This window comes from Octopus sinensis, linkage group LG8 (genome assembly GCF_006345805.1).
Source record: "Octopus sinensis linkage group LG8, ASM634580v1, whole genome shotgun sequence".
Classification (NCBI taxonomy): domain Eukaryota; kingdom Metazoa; phylum Mollusca; class Cephalopoda; order Octopoda; family Octopodidae; genus Octopus; species Octopus sinensis.
The window spans coordinates 74,489,450-74,506,266 of NC_043004.1; the positions used below are offsets into that span (position 1 = coordinate 74,489,450).

At 39.1% G+C, this 16,817-nt stretch overlaps 2 protein-coding genes across 2 annotated transcripts in view; both read right to left on the reverse strand.

Annotated features, from left to right (window-relative positions):
* Window positions 1–3,286, reverse strand: part of LOC118764586 (low-density lipoprotein receptor-related protein 2-like) — an 8,714-nt gene extending 5,428 nt beyond the window's left edge. The window contains exons 1-3 of the mRNA XM_036505464.1: window positions 3,104–3,286; window positions 2,281–2,455; window positions 1,527–1,652 (exon numbers count right to left, since the gene is read on the reverse strand). Of these exons, the coding sequence (XP_036361357.1) occupies window positions 1,527–1,539 (13 nt within the window). The 5' untranslated portion in view covers window positions 1,540–1,652; window positions 2,281–2,455; window positions 3,104–3,286. The remainder of the gene's footprint in view (window positions 1–1,526; window positions 1,653–2,280; window positions 2,456–3,103) is intronic.
* LOC118764584 (low-density lipoprotein receptor-related protein 8-like) lies at window positions 3,284–15,931 on the reverse strand. Its single transcript, XM_036505462.1, has 7 exons — window positions 15,711–15,931; window positions 12,086–12,211; window positions 11,084–11,224; window positions 10,275–10,406; window positions 9,297–9,573; window positions 6,243–6,371; window positions 3,284–3,326 (listed from the first exon to the last, which is right to left on the reverse strand). The coding sequence occupies exons 1-7, from the start codon at window positions 15,895–15,897 to the stop codon at window positions 3,284–3,286; spliced, it is 1,035 nt and encodes a 344-aa protein (XP_036361355.1). The 5' UTR covers window positions 15,898–15,931.
* Window positions 15,932–16,817: the final 886 nt, after the last annotated feature.

Genomic DNA, 16,817 nt, shown 5'->3' on the forward strand with positions numbered 1-16,817 from the left:
TGTACTTGTTGCCAGTCATTTGACTGTGGCCATGCTGGAGCACCGCCTTTAGAGTGGTGAAAGAGTACAGCAGGGATCACACCTCCTGCCGGAGCCTCGTGGAGCTTTTAGTGTTTTTTTTCGCTCAATAACACACACACAACGCCCGGTCTGGGAATCGAAACCGCGACCCTCCGACGCAAGTCCGCTGCCCTAACCACTAGGCCATTGCGCCTCCTATAATATATATATATATATTAATATGTATATATAAGTATATTATATATATATATATTAAGTATATTTATGTATATGTGTATATATATATATATATCCTTTATATATATATGTATATATAATATAATATATATATATGTATATATAAATATATATATATATATATGTATATATAAGTATATATAAGTATATTTATGTATATGTGTATATATCATCATCAATCGTTTAACGTCCGTTCTCCATGCTAGCATGGGTTTAGATGTATATATATGGGTTATGAGTAGTAATGGTGTTAGTGAGATCCAAAGGTGTCAGGTAATGCTAATAAGTGCTATGGATAGACCATAGTTAAGTTCCGGGTTCGGTGATTATGCGAATAAGGGGTCCAACTTAGGTCATATATCAGCATGTGTATATAACATTTTTTTTTCCGTAATGAGATAACAAACTAAGGCTGTGTAGATTTTAGAATATTTATAAATATTTATAATGTTCTAAAATCTACACAGCCTTGGTTTATTATCTCATTATGGAAAAAAAAATGTTATAAACCATCATCATCATCGTTTAACGTACGCTTTCCATGCTAGCATGGTTGGACGATTTTGACTGTGGGCTAGCGAGCCAAATGGCTGCACCAGGCTCCAATCTTGATCGGCAGAGTTTCTACAGCTGGATGCCCTTCCTAAGCCATTAAATATCTTTTATTGTTTGTCTTTTACTAGATTCAGTCATTAGACTGTGGCCATGCTGGGGCACCACCTTGATGATTTTATTTCAATGAATTGAGCCTAGTACTTACATTTTAAAAAACCTGGCCCTTATTCTATTAGCCTCTGTTATGAGGAGTATATATAACAAACCAACACCAGTTGTCAAGTGTGGTGAAGGACAAACACAGACACAAAGACATGAACACACGCACACACACACACACAAGGGCTTCTTCCAGATTCCATTCCATCTACCAAATGCAACGAGAAGGCTTTAGTTGGCCTGAGGGTAGAGTAGGAGATGCATTCAGAGGTGCCACACGTGGGACTGAACCCGGAACCGTGAAGTTGGGGAGTAAAATTGTTACCATACAGCTACTTTCCGCACACCTATATAACTATCGATAATTTACCTGATTAATTTCAGGGGCCATATTAATACAAAGGTTTTCCTATATGGTTCCAATTAATCCATATCACTAATTATGCATCATTTACTACTAATGATTATAAATATTAATTATTTTTTAATATTAATTTATTCAATATTAATTATAATTAAAAAAATTAGCTTAATCACAAAAATGCTATTCTTACCTGCATCACACATTGTAGTGGACCCTTCAATAAACTTGGAGCCATCAGGACATGCGCACCGATAACCCTTTGGAATCAGGAGGCAGAGGTGGCTGCATGTCTTTTCTGAAGCACATTCGCTTGTGACTACACAAAACAAACACAAAATAACAAACGTCTGTATGTAACTAGAAGCTGATTTATATATAAATAAATGTTGGTTGGTTGGTTGGTTGGCTGGTTGGTTGGTTTGATGGTTGGTCGAGCGATTTCTTCTGACTTACATTACATTGTATAGAAAGAAGAACAGGAAAGAGAGAGAGAGAGAGAGAGAGAGAGAGAGAAAGGGAGAGGGAGAGAGTCAGCATGAGGAGTTCAAGATGAGCATGCATGCTAGGCTTGGTGACAGGCAATGAATAAAAAAACCCACTATGCATACATACACAGTGAAAGAGAGAAATTCAGGGAAGATGGATTAGAGAGAGGAAGAGAGAATGGAAGGGAGAGAACAGGGAAGGAGGGAGGAGGGAGAGAGAGAGAGAGAGAGAGAGAGAGAGAGAGAGAGAGAGAGAGGCAGCATAAGGAGTTCAAGATGAGTGTACATGTTAGGCTTGGTGACAGGCAATGAATAAAAAAATCCACTATACAGACATACACAATGAAACAGAAATTCAGAGAGATGGAGGAGAGAGAGAGAGGAAGAGAGAAGAGAGGGAGAGAGGGAGGGAGGGAGGAGGGAGAGAGATGGAATAAGATAGAAAGAGAGATCACTTACCTTTTGGATACTTGTATGGTGGGAATGCAATTAACACTGCTTGGAGAAAAGAGTTGGTCTCTCAGAGTAACATTTATACCTCGTCCAAATTTATCCATTTGCATCAGTTTGCCTTCATTTTGGGACACCCAGTATATTTCACTTTCATACAGGTCAATACTCACTGGGTTAATTGCTGAAATGACAACGGGTATATGTTTGATGCTCAAGAAAAATGGAATAATCTTTGATGTTTTGAACCTGTGCTCTTCTTCAGAAACAAACGAGGAAAGAAAACAAAGGAGGGTGGAAAAACAATGTATCATATATATATATATGCTGGTATGTTTATGTCTGCATAACTTATTCTATCGGCCTCTTTTGCTGAACCACTAAGTACTAGGCTTACAAAGAATTAGTCCTGGGGTTGATTTGCTCGACTAAAGGCAGTGCTCCAGCATGGCCACAGTCAAATGACTGAAACAAATAAAGAATAAAGAGAATATGTACACACTGTATTTGATGCCATGCAAGATACACCTTTTTCCCCAAAAAATTTGTCTCAAAAAATATCCCCATTGAACCCAAGTTAGATCACGCATAAGTTTTAATGCACTAAAACCTTCTTTACCTGAATATGCACTGCTGAAATTAGGGTACCCATCAAATGTACCCATGCATTTTTTATACCTTCAAATAGTGTACATACATCATTGTATAGGAAACAAAATTGATTTACTCTATGAAAAAAGATTTATTTGTGGCTGTGTGGTAAGAAGCTTGCTTCCCAACCACTGCCCCTATCCCTTGCCCCTTCATAAGCAAAAATAAATAAATCTGATACCATTTCCAATAACAACCACTTGGTCGGTGCCATCCGGTTTCATTGACAGGATTCTGTTGAATTTGGAATCAGACCAGAACACACGATTGTTCATGAAGTAATCGATGGCAATTCCACTTGGTCGTGCCAGTTCTTTGTTCACTAGAACCTGTCTTCTCTCACCAGTCATCCAAGACCTTTCTATCTTGGGTTGTAACTGTTTATATCTGTCCAGTACATCCAGCTGAAAAAGTGCATGGGAAACAAGCATAAAAGTTATGATGATGACGGGAGAGAGAGAAGGAAGAGGAAGAAGCATACACACATGCATGAAAATAAAGAATACTGGTGGAGCATTCGAAGGAAAAGAGCAACCTGGCATAACCCTAATGGGTCACATACAATTATAATCCATGGGAAGCAAAAATGATGCCATGATGAAGAGATCAACTGATCAGTGCATATGAATATTTCATCAAATATTGGGGGAGTTAGGAGCATTGATGGAGAACTAATGGAAAATATGCAACTACTAAATTCAGGTGAGGAACTTTTGTTTTTACCTATTGTCCTCCTTGCTTTGGGTTACATAACAACAGAAAATCCCTAGAAATGCTGGGGTTTCCCAAGAAAGTACAAAGCAAGTTGATTCACACCCCTTAAATACACCCGGTTAGTGGCACAGTGGAATTTGCAGATGATTTGTTTATAGGGATCAAACATATATAAGCTGTACTTTAACTCCCTCCCTCTATCGAATCGACATTGCTTGTACAGGTGCGCAAGTGTGCTTGTACAGGTGTGTAAGTGTGCCTGGACAGGTGTACAATGTCAGACAATGAAGTGATTGCAGAGCAACGTAAAATAGTGAAATGACGTCTTTTGGTCAAGAACACAATAGGAACTGAACCCATGATGGTGTGACTGTGAGTGCAATACCTTAATTACTAGGCCACCAGGCCATGAACCCTCTTTCTCTCTCTCTTTCTGTATATATATACATATATATCATATATTATATATATATATATATATATATATATATATATATATATATATATACCATCATCATCATCATCCTCATCATCATCATCATTATCATTTAATGTCTGCCTTCCATACTGGCATGGGTGGGATGGTTTGACAGGAGCCAACCAAGTAGAAGCCTGCACCAGACTTCTGTGTCTGTTTTGGCAGAACTTTTACAGCTGGATGCCCTTCCTAACCCCGACCACCCTGTAGAGTGGACTGGGTGCTTTTTACGTGGCACAAGCACAGGTGAGGTCAGTTTTGGCAAGGTTTTTACAGCTGGAATCCCTTCCAAATGCCAACCACTTTACAGTGTGGATGGGATGCTTTTTTAAGTGGTACCTGCATTGACAGCGCCACCTAGTAACTTGCAATATAACAGATTTCTTTCAGTCTCAGTCTAATCAAATCCACTCACAAGGCTGTGGTTGGCCTAGGGCTATTGTAGAAGACATTTGCCCAAGGTGCTATGCAATGGGACTGAACTCCAAACCATGTTGTATGGGGGTGCAAATTGCTTAACCACATAGCCACGTCTGTATATGTTTATGCAAAAGCTTTAAAAGTTAAAACCCTTAAACTCATCAGTTAGAGCTTATCCCAGTTTCTGAAATGTTTATCACTGAGAGTACTGACCCCTGCTCAGCAGTCTGTCAGTATGTCAGTCTGTCAGTCTGTCAGTCTGCCTGATGGTTAAACATCTACTGAAAAAAAAAACACATGTATCTTACATTGTACTTGCAACAAAGCGTGTGCAGACGAATAAAAACGCATCAAATTTTCTAGTGACAACAGTTTGAGTTTTACGAGTGCCATTTTCTAAATGTTTGAAGTGCCATCCCCTAAATGTTTGAGTGTCACAAGTGCCATTCCATAAATGTTTGAACATTCTCTAAATGTTGAAAATGGCAACAAAGACAAGTTTCATGGCAAGACACTATAAATGCTACATGGCCAAAATGTTGTCACTTGTCGTCACGTCTGTGAGACACAACATCCAAAGATCATATTTCATCACCTCGTTCCACATCTTCCTGGGTCTACTGCTTCTTCTGGTTCCTGCACAGTTAGTGATTGGCACTTCTTTATGCAGCTGCCCTCATTCATAAGCATCACATGTCCATACCAGTGCACTCTCCTCTGTTGCACACTACATTTGGTGCCTCCTATATATCTGGTGCCTCTTATACATCTGGTACCTCTTGTACATCTGGTGCCACTTGTACATCTGGTGCCTCTTGTACATCTGGTGCTCTTATACATCTGGTGCCTCTTGTACATCTGGTGCCTCTTGTACATCTAGTGCCACTTGTACATCTAGTGCCACTTGTACATCTGGTGCCTCTTGTACATCTGGTGCTCTTGTACATCTGGTGCCTCTTATACATCTGGTGCCTCTTCTACCCAGTTTTTCTCCTGAGAAACACTCTGTCGTACATGCACACTGACATTGCACATCCAGTGAAACACACCAGCTTCATTTCTTTCAAGCTTTGCCGGCCCATGCAGTCACAGCCCATGTTTCACTGACATGTAGCATGGCTGTTCGCACATAAGCACCATAAAATCTGCCTTTCACTCTGCAGGAGAGGCCCTTCGTTACCAGCAAAGGTAGAAGCTCCCTGGACTTTGCCCAGCCGAGTCTTGTTCTGGCAGCTTCATTCTCAGAGCATCCCCTTCACCTGATGACTGTCCAATCACAATCGTCTTTATGTGCAACAATAAATATTTCAGTCAAATGTTCATGGATTTTGCTTCCAATTATTCACACAACCAATAAAATACATGTTTGTTCACTAACTCAACAATTACAACCCAACCACCAATGGTAACATAAGGGTCACAACCAACCCCACCATCTGTAAATGCAAAATAAAATATGTTTGCTATAACTGATCAACATGATCCGTATGTCACTAAGCCAATGACAAAACATTCTGATGAAATATGTGAAATCATTGATATATGAAAAAAAAGAAAGAGAAAATCTTTATGTTTGCAAATATTCCAGTCAAAATTAGTGTTGTCTTTGAGGTTGGTGTTTCGTTATGGCTTCAAAACAGGGCAGGTGAAAATACCTCAAGAATATAATGAGTGATCAATAATGTGTCTCTTGAATGAAAATGCCTACCCAGTCTGTGAGTTAACGACAATAGCATAAGGTCTACGAAGTTCTGTTTTGATTAAAGTGTATCTGTATCTTCCATCTTTAGCCGCCACAGATATTGTTTTCTTTTTGGAGTCAGTCCAGTAAACATTCCTGTTATAAAAAGAGGAAAATATGAAATTAACATTATTGCTGCTGAAGTTATTGAAAATTTATCAGGAATGATAAAAGTCAAAGAAAAGAATAAATGGCACCTGCTTATCAAATTAAAATAAGATACGACCATTTAGTTAAGAAGATTGTTTTTGTGTGTATTCCTGGCTTCTATTCCTCAATCATGGCATCAGATGGACTGCTGCTTTGAGAATGGAATTTTGTTCATAGACACTTGGTGAAAGGTCTTCATGCACAAATACACACATATGTACACACACACACACACACACATAGTGGGACTGAACTTGGAACTGTGTGATTGAGAAGCAAGGATCTTACCACACAACCATTCACACACACACACACACACACACACACACACACATATTGTCAGTAAATCATAAATCTGAAAGAGAACCCACACTCTAAGTCATAGAGCAGTACAGTATTTAGATAAAGTTAGTTATGGATGGTTCATTGGCTTACCCAGATTTCACATCCTACAAAAGTGCTTAGCTTTACATACAGCTTGTCAGACCCTAATGGCCAGCTATTAGGATCTGACATAAGGTAGGTCTGACATATATAACACAAGTGAAAAGGTGGGGGTGGGGGAGAGAACTAGAGATCACATGTCACTTTCTGTCTTTTCTCTAGACAAAGGCTTTTGGTTCATGCCTTTTGTATGTGTTGTGACTAATATATAAAAGATAAAAGATATATATAGGCATCATAATCATCATCAACATCATCATCTTCTTTCAATGTCTATTTTCCATGCTGGCATGGGTTGGATGGTTTGACAGGAGCTGGCAAGCTGCAACTGGCCCCAATTGTCGGTTTTGGCAAGGGTTCTATGGCTGGATGCCCTTCCTGATGCCAACCACTTTATTGTGTACAGAATGGTTTCAACAAGGTATCAGCATATATACGTACATATATATATACATATATGCATATATATATACACATACATGTTTATATATATATACACATACATATATATATATATATATTATATATATATACACATACATATATATATATATACACATACATATTATATATATATATATATATATATATATATATATATATATATAATATATATATATATATATATGTATATATATATATATACATGTATATATTATATATATACATTATATATATACACACACACATATACTTATACTTGCAGTAGTAGGAGTGCTAGGCAGTAATTAGAAATAAACAAACTTTAGGTTTGTTCCAATACGTTTGTGACATATTTTAACCTCTAAAGGCAAATTCGCTGCATTTTAACCAAGGAGTTCACCAGGGAAGACACTGAGCAGATAAGACATTCTTACTCCTTTTACCATCACCATCATCATCATCATCATCATCATCATCATTTAACACCGTTGTCCATGTTGGCATGGGTTGGGTGCTTTGACTGGGCTGGCACTCTGGAAAGCTGCACCAGGCTCCAGTCTGATTTGGCATGGTTTTCTATGACTGGATGTCCTTCCTAATGCCAACCCCACCAAGATTCTAATGGATGCTTTTATGGACCACTGGCACAGGTGCGATTTGCATGACACTGGTATCTACCATGACAGTGATTTTGCTCCGCTTGATGGGTTTTCTCAAACATGACATAATGTCAAAGGTCTTGGTCATTGCTTCCATGAGGCCCAACACTCAAAAGGAGCTTGACCACTTTGCCCCCATGAGGCCCACCACTTGAAAAGAATTCATCCACCTCACCTCCATGAGGCCCACTCAAAAGGAACTCAGCCACTATACATCCATGAGGCCCAACACTTGAAAGGCACTCAGCCACTTTGCCTCTATGACGCCCAACATTCAAAAGTTGATTTTTTTTATGTGCCACCAGCATGGCTGCACTTAGCTTGACAGATCCTCTTAAGCAGAGCACATCACCAATGGTCTCGGTCACTAGTCATTGATTTTGTGAGGTTCAAAGTTCAAAGGTCATGCTTCACCATCTTGTCCTATGTCTTCCTGGGTCTACCTCTACCACAGGTTCCCTCTACAGTTAGAGAACAACGCTTCTTTACACAGCTGTCCTCGTCCATATGTATCACATGACCATACCAGCACAGTCTTGCGCACCACATCTGATTCCTCTAATGCCTAAGAATTCTTCTCCGTGGTAAACTGCAGTGAAATTGCCTTTAGAAGTGAAAATGTGTCAGTTAAAATATATTTTTGAACGAATCTAATTTCTGCTTAGTGCTGCTACTATTGTATCTGCTCTGGCCTGGTGCTTAGCTGGTCTAAGATAAAGCTATGGCTTTCTAATCTGCCCAGGGTTATCTCTCTTGGTATCTCCTTCTGAGGAAGGTTAAGGTGCCAGAAACACATCTAGGAATTTGTTAGGAGGAGACACCGAGCAGATGTGTTTTCACACCATTTACCATAAGCAAGAATTTTTTCTCCATGGTAAACTGCACTGAATTTGCCTTTAGAAGTTAAAATATGTCACAAACATATTTGAACAAATCGTAAGTTCATACATACACACACACACACACACACACACACACACCACACACACACACACACATACATAGACACATATATGTACACACACAAACCCGTATGCACCTACACACATACACACATTTATATATATATATATATATATAAATATAAATATATAGTTTTTCAGTTTCCACTTAGCAAATCTACTTACTAACCTCAAGGCTTTGGTCAGCCTGGGCCTAAAGTAGAAGACACTTGCTCAAGGTGCCACACACACATGCACACACACACACACATACGCACATGCACACACACACACCACACACACATACACAGAGTTATTTTGTAAACACAAAAACAAATTTTGCAGAAATAATGAAATAATGAATAAGAAAAGAATACTTTGCTGTTGGCTATAATGTTATTTACCCTGATGTCCAGTCAATGGAAATGCCATTTGGTTCGTCTAGATTACTGATCTTCAGGTCTTGTGGGATTCCAACATTATCAGATTTTTGAGAAATATAAGAACGCATCACTGTTTTGCTGATCATATCTGTCCAGTAAAGGGTTGACCGTTCAATGTCGACCGCTAAACCCTGCGATTTTTGTATGGAGAGTAAGGTGCTCATGTATTCTTTGATTATGGGATCAAATCTTCGGATGCCGCTACCCACAGACATGAAGATGCTTATTTTGCCTTCCTCTGTAAAAAAACAACATAAACACCATCAACATCATCGTTTTAACCCTTTAGCATTTAACTGGCCGTATCTGGCCCAAATATTTAAATTGGCCAAATCCAGCCCCTCACACCTACCCTACAATGTCATTCTGAAAATAAACAATTATATCCTCAGAATCTCAAAGCTATGAGATAAAGCAGGATTAATTCGAAACAATGTGACTAAATAAGTATTATATTTGACAGATTAATCTGAATGCTAAAGGGTTAATGCCCACTTTTCCTTGCTGGCATGGGTTGGACAGGAATTTGTTGAGGTGAATTTTCTGTGGCTGGATGTCCTTCCTGTTGCCAACCCTCATCTGTTTCTGAGTAAAATAATATTTCCTCATGACCAGACATGTACTTCAGAAAACTGGATACAAAGGTCCCCGTGTGGATGGGATAGACAGGATAAAGATCCTTGCTGAGTCAGATACACTCATGAGGGTCGGTTTCCCAGTTCCCATGGTGTGTATACTTCTCCCCTGGATGGGACACTGGTCTGTTGCAAGATAACTCACTTTTGCCAGCTGAGTTGACTGGAGCAACACAAAATGAAGTGTCTTGCTCAAGAACACAATGCGTTGCCCAGTCCAGGAATCGAAACCACATTCTTAGGATCATGAAGCCACAATCTCATAATCATATAATCACACACACAGGTATGTTAATTTACTTACTTGTGTATTTACATTTGGGAGTGGGTAATAAAGGATCTTGGAACCCTTCGTGGCACAGGCATTTGTAGGAACCCTTTATGTTGTTGCAGAGCTGAGGACATTTGTTATTTGAAAGTTCACACTCGTTAACATCTGAAAAAGAGAATTTCCAATTTAAATCAATGCCTTACGGTTGCCTTACTTCCATCTTGATTCTGTTTTATGTCTGCAGAAAGTGGCAGAAAGTTAAAGACCTTGACAATCATCCTCCTCTGCATCATCATCACCATCACCATCATCCATTATCATCAGCACCACCACCATCACCATCATCCATCATCATCACCATCATCCATTATCATCAATACCACCACCACCATCATCATCATCATCATCATCATCTGTCACCATCACCATCACCATCTTCCTCCTCCGCATCATCATCAGCATCAGCATCACCATCACCATCCCCCCACCATCTTCCTCCTCCTCTTCCTCCTCCGCATCATCATCACCATCACCATTATCAACCTCATCCTCATCCTCATCGTGGTCGTTGTTGTCATTGTCATCATCATCATTTCCCTCATCGTTGTCATCATCATCAACACCATCAAGACGGGATAAAATGCGTTTGTGGTATCTCTGTTGGCCCTTCAACTCCAATGGAAAATCCCTCTCTTAATTGACAGTATAACTACAACATCCACAAGAATTTAGCAAAGCAGACAATTTCTTTCTACAAATGGTTCAAAACTGTTCAAAGAACAAAATGCAAAATACAAAGACAGGTGAGGGAACCCCAAAGACAGGTGTATTATTCTACCTACCCACGCATTCTTTTGTCTTTCCATCTTTCATTTTGAAACCGCTTCGACAGGAACATATCATACCACCTCCTTCGAGATCCGTGCAATTGTGGGGACACCCTCCATTATCAATGCTGCAGTTGACGGCACCAGCATTTTTAACTGTAGAACATAAAGAAATATACAAGTTATAGATAAGCTTTCCAAGATCCCACCTGGAGTTTTTATATAATTATTATTTAATATAGTAAAGATTACTATAATCTTTACTATATTAAATATAACATGGCAGTCCTGGTTTAGGACTAATGTTGCTGTAATTTAGCCCCAGGAGACATCGTCTCCAGCTGGCTATACGACACGATCTGTGTCCAGGACTGCCATGTTATGTTGGCGTACCCCAGTAATAAAATCACATAGACACACACATGTGCACACACAACATCCTAACAAATATTAATCACACACATACACACATACAAACGTGCACACACACACACACACACACACACCATCCTACCAAATATAAAACACACACAGACACATTTACACACACCACAAACTCTGGGACCAATCAAAAACGGCTCCCACACACAAACACAAACATATGTATATACACACGCACATGGAGACGTACACAGACACACACACACACACACACCATTCTGACCTTTAAGACCAGTCCCCAAAACCACTGAACCATGACAGACTAGCTCAGAAACAAAAAAAATTCTTTTAATTGCACATTGCTCTTCCTTCCACCTATCCCAACCAATCCCCCACACTGTCCCTTAATATAGTAAACAATCCTTAGCTACACACAAAATAAAAAATGCTAGAAAATAAGTTGGTTCATCTCAAATTCTTTGCAAACTCTTAAATATATCTGTTTCTGTGTGTATATATATATATATACTATACCAAACAAACATGATTTTTATTGAATTCCTAATACTTTTTGTTGAATATTTTCTTAAATATTCTTGTTGAGGGTTGCTTGGTGAAAAATAAAATGATACTTACTGCATCCTATTTCGTCAGATTTATCTGCACAGTCAGCTATTTCGTTGCATACTTTGAATGAATCGATGCACTCTTTAGTTGTACACTTGAACTGATCTTGTTCACATATTTCTTCCTTTGGTTCGCCTAAGGAAAGCAGATTAATAATGGTTTAATGAAAAATCACTGCAGTTTTGCTATTTACTGGAAGTCTTGGTGGCTCAATTAACAAATGGCTTTTAACATGGAGCACAGTGAAGTTTGGAAGTGGAGATGCTGCGTTATTCAGTTGCCCACACATACTCCACCTCCTCCTCCTTCTCACCACCACCACCACCACTATCATCATCATCATCATCATCTAACATACATGTTCCCTGCTCAAAGGAAGCAAACAATTTGACAGAGTCATGTGCCTGTACCAATGCCTTCTTTTTGGCATTCTTTCCTTCCTGCCGCCAACCATTCCACAGAGTGAACTGGGTGCCTGTTTCCCTGTGACAGCAGCACCAGTGATGCTGTCTTATAAATGGACAAGGCTGCCAAGGGCTTAAAGTAGTTTGTATAATGAAAGGAGAAGAGGAGAGAGTGTGAACAATGATATGGGGCAGGGGAATGAGGGAATGGTAAGAGGGGAAGCTGGGAAAGTTTGACAGGGTGGGAGGACAAGAATTAGTGATAGTATTGAGAGAAAGAGAAAGGGCATAGAATTGAAGGGTGACAGAATGGGTGGGTGGCCTAGGGTATCCAACATTTACAGAGCAAGTACAGGTGTATCAAATACCATAGAACATAAGTTCTTGATGCAATATAGGGATAAGCATGTCTGGGCAGAAGGAGGTTTGCTTCCCAACCACATGGTCCCAGGTTCAGTCCCAGTGCATGACATCTTGGGTAAGTGCTTCTACTATAGCCTTGGGCCAACCAAGCCTTGTGAGTGGATTTGGTAGATGGAAACTAAAAGCAGCCCATCATACATATTTTGCATATATATATATATATATACACTTGCGTCAGAAATTAATTAGCACTTCTCAAATTTCTACATTAAATAGGTTAAATCAATTAACCTATCAGCTGTTCAAAATGTCTTACGCGATGAGAAAACTTAGTATGGTGTGATTTCGGTCCTTGCGAGGTGCTACCTATATCTATTAAACAAAGGAAGATTTGTCTGCATCCGCACTCCAAGTTGTTGTTGCACTGCTATGTCAACATCATAAGGCTGTAGACTCTCAAACTGCTCTGCAAACAAAGTTACGTCATCGTTCTGCGCAACAGTGAACTCGCAACAAAGCAATAGTTCGAGATATGGCCACTAGGTGACAGCACATACCTTGAGTGAAGAGCAAATCAAGGGTGCTAATTAATTTCTGACGGTAGTGTATATATATATATATATATATATGTGTGTGTGTGTGTGTGTGTGTGTGTGCTTGTGTCTGTGTTTGTCCTACCCTCCCACTGCTTGACAACCGTTGTTGGTGTGTTTATGTCCCATAACTTAGCAGTTTGGCAAAAGCAGACTGCTGGAATATGTAGCAGGCTTTAAAAAAATGTACTGGGGTCAATTTATTCAACTGAAAGTTCTTTAAGGCATTGCTCCAGTATGGCCGCAGTCTAATGACTGAAACAATAAAAGATCATTAAAATTATCTCTGCCTTAGGAAATGGTAATGAAAACCGACCATACTGGAGCACGGGAGATAATTTCAAGAGTTCAAATGTCCACAGTTGAGATACCTGTTCTATTTCTTTACTACCCACAAGGGGCTAAACACGAGAGGACAAACAAGGACAGACAACCGGATTAAGTCGATTATATCGACACCAGTGCATAAATGGTACTTAATTTATCGACCCCGAAAGGATGAAAGGCAAAGTCGACCTTGGCGGAATTTGAACTCAGAACGAATTGGCAGATGAAATACCGCTAAGCATTTCACCAGGCATGCTAATGATTCTGCCAGCTCGCTGCCTTAGACATACCATTAAGGAAAAGGACAAGCTTATTGTCCAGAGATGAAAGGACAGACATGGACTATCATGTGATTTTCTCCCTCTCTTTTAAGTGGAGCTGGTCTTCATTGCTGTTTGGTAACTATTAAACATCTTCTAGGAGCAGCGATGATTTTAAGAAACCAAGAATTTATCCTGCATGGCATTTGACATACCCGTAGTGGTTTATGTAGTGTGAAGGCACATGGCTTCAGGGTTGGGATATTTAAATCCTGATCATAAGTTCGATTCCTGGCAATGCCTTATGCCCTTGAGCAAGACACTTCATTTCATGTTACTCCAGTCCACTCTGCTGGTAAAAATGAGTTGCACCTTTATTTGAAAGGGACCAGCCTTGTCACATTCTGTGTTACACTGAATCTCCCTGAGAACTACAACAAAGGTGCACGTGTCTGTGGAGTACTCAGCCACTTACATATATTTTACAAGCAGGCTGTTCCATTGATCAGATCAACCGGAATACTAATCGTTGTAACCAATGAATTGCCAGTTTTATTTGTCTATGTTGTTCAAATACATGGAACTGGTCACTTTGAGTTAGCTCCCTTAGATTATTTCTATTTAAATTATCTGAAGAGCGAGTCCGGGTGGTATCCAAAAGATCGGAAAAGGCTACTTGGATGGCCTCCATGACAATGCGTAAACAATTTAGTAAAGCAATTTCGGTCAAAGTGAAAAAGAACAATGTCATCAAGACAGAACTGGAAGCGCATTGTGACCAGTGGTGTCTAACAGCGCCTGATAGTCTGGTTGATATTGTGATACCGTAAAGAGCCAGTATGGAGAGAAAGTGCAAGAAGAAGGCTGACAGGAAGGTAGCACTAGATTAGTGTAGAGAGGATCCTGATTGGGTCTGTGAAAGAAAGAACGGCAGGGAAAGAACTGCTTGGATATGCAAACTAACTGGCACTCCACTGGTGATGGCAACAAAGGCTCCAGTTAACCAAGTCAACAGATCATAGGCCGAATACACAAACCACGAAGGCACGGCTTGAATATGAGAGAAGTAAATTCAAATGGAATCTAATGGCTTGATTGTTCATCTTTGAAGAAAAGTGGGAATGGTGAAGGGGAAGGCATATGGCCAAGTTGTTTGTGTGCTGTCTTCTGGGCTGCAAGATTGTGGCTTTGATTCCTAGAACTGTTGGTGTGTTGGGTTCTTGAGCAAAGCACTTTATTTCTTGTTGCTTCTGTGCACCCAGCTGAAAATGTGTAACCTTGCAACGACAGACCGGCACCCCATTGCGGTGGATGGGACTGCTATGGCCTTGGTCACCCACACGCCATGGGAATTGGGCAACTGGTCCTATAAGCCCTAGAATTCAAGATGGTACTCATCACCACCACCACCACCATGACCATCATCAACAAGAACAACAACGCTGTCGGGAAATAAACAAAATGCCAATGTAAAAGTGTGTTCTTGAATGGCCAAAATTATTCTCCCATGGCATAACTGTCCTGGTCCCACATTGAAGTTATTTGCTAAATAAGCACAACTAGACATTGCCACAAATTGCTTTCTATAACTGGGCAAGAGCTGATGATCAACACATTGAAAGCCTCATTGATTTTAGAGTAATTCTGAGGGTGAGGGGCAACAGGTGAATAACAAAACCAAACTTACAAAGGTGATGAGTATTTTCATCTGAACCATCTCCACAATTATCTCTTCCATTGCAGACTCGCCATATTGGAATGCATAATAAATTGTTGCAGCGGAATTTTCTCTCTTTTTTTGAACACTCAATTTGAAGGCATACCTCGCGTGTTTCATCTGATTTATCACCGCAGTCATCGTCACTGTCACACATCCATTGTTTAGGAATGCAGACCTTATTGAGGAAATGAAAGCATATAACACAGACATAAATACATACATATCTATATATGAATGAATATATATATAGGGAGAGTTTATGGAATAAACACAAAAGACGAAGACGGGTGGTGTACAAAACAAACAGATGTATTAGTATAACGCTCAGGAATAGAAAAAGTCTTTTATGTTTTGAGCCTACGCTCTTCTACAGAAAGGGACACAGAAAACAAGGAGAGAAAGAAGGAGAGAAAAAAAAGGAGTTATATATGTATGTATGTATGAAAGAAAAAAGAGAAAATGGAGACTGGGAAGTTAATAATTGTTTATTATCAACAGCAAATTAATCATCATCCCTACAGCTGTTTCAATTAATACTCAGTAAATTTAAGTAAATATTAAATTCATATAATCTGAGAATAATGTCTTCAGAGGGGAAAAATATACCCTTGGATGTTTTATATGCATTTATGGATTCATTATAGCAGACCATATGTTTTTTACATATACCTACTATTTCAAAGAAATTTATTCCCCCCAAGTACTAGGTATTGAATCAGTATTTCCTTGGATGAAACCATCCTTTCATGAGGTTAACACAACTTCCAATCGAATGCATATATATTTATAAATACATACATACATATATATTTATAAATACACACATATATATACATAAATACAGACAATATATATTTGTATATATACATATATATATACATATATATATATATATACATATATATATACATACACACACATATATACACATATACATACACATATATATATATATACATACATATACATCTATATCTATCTATACATACACATCTCTCTCTCTTTCTCTCTCTCTCTCTCTCTCTCTCTATATATATATATATATATATAGTGGAGGCACAATGACCCAGTGGT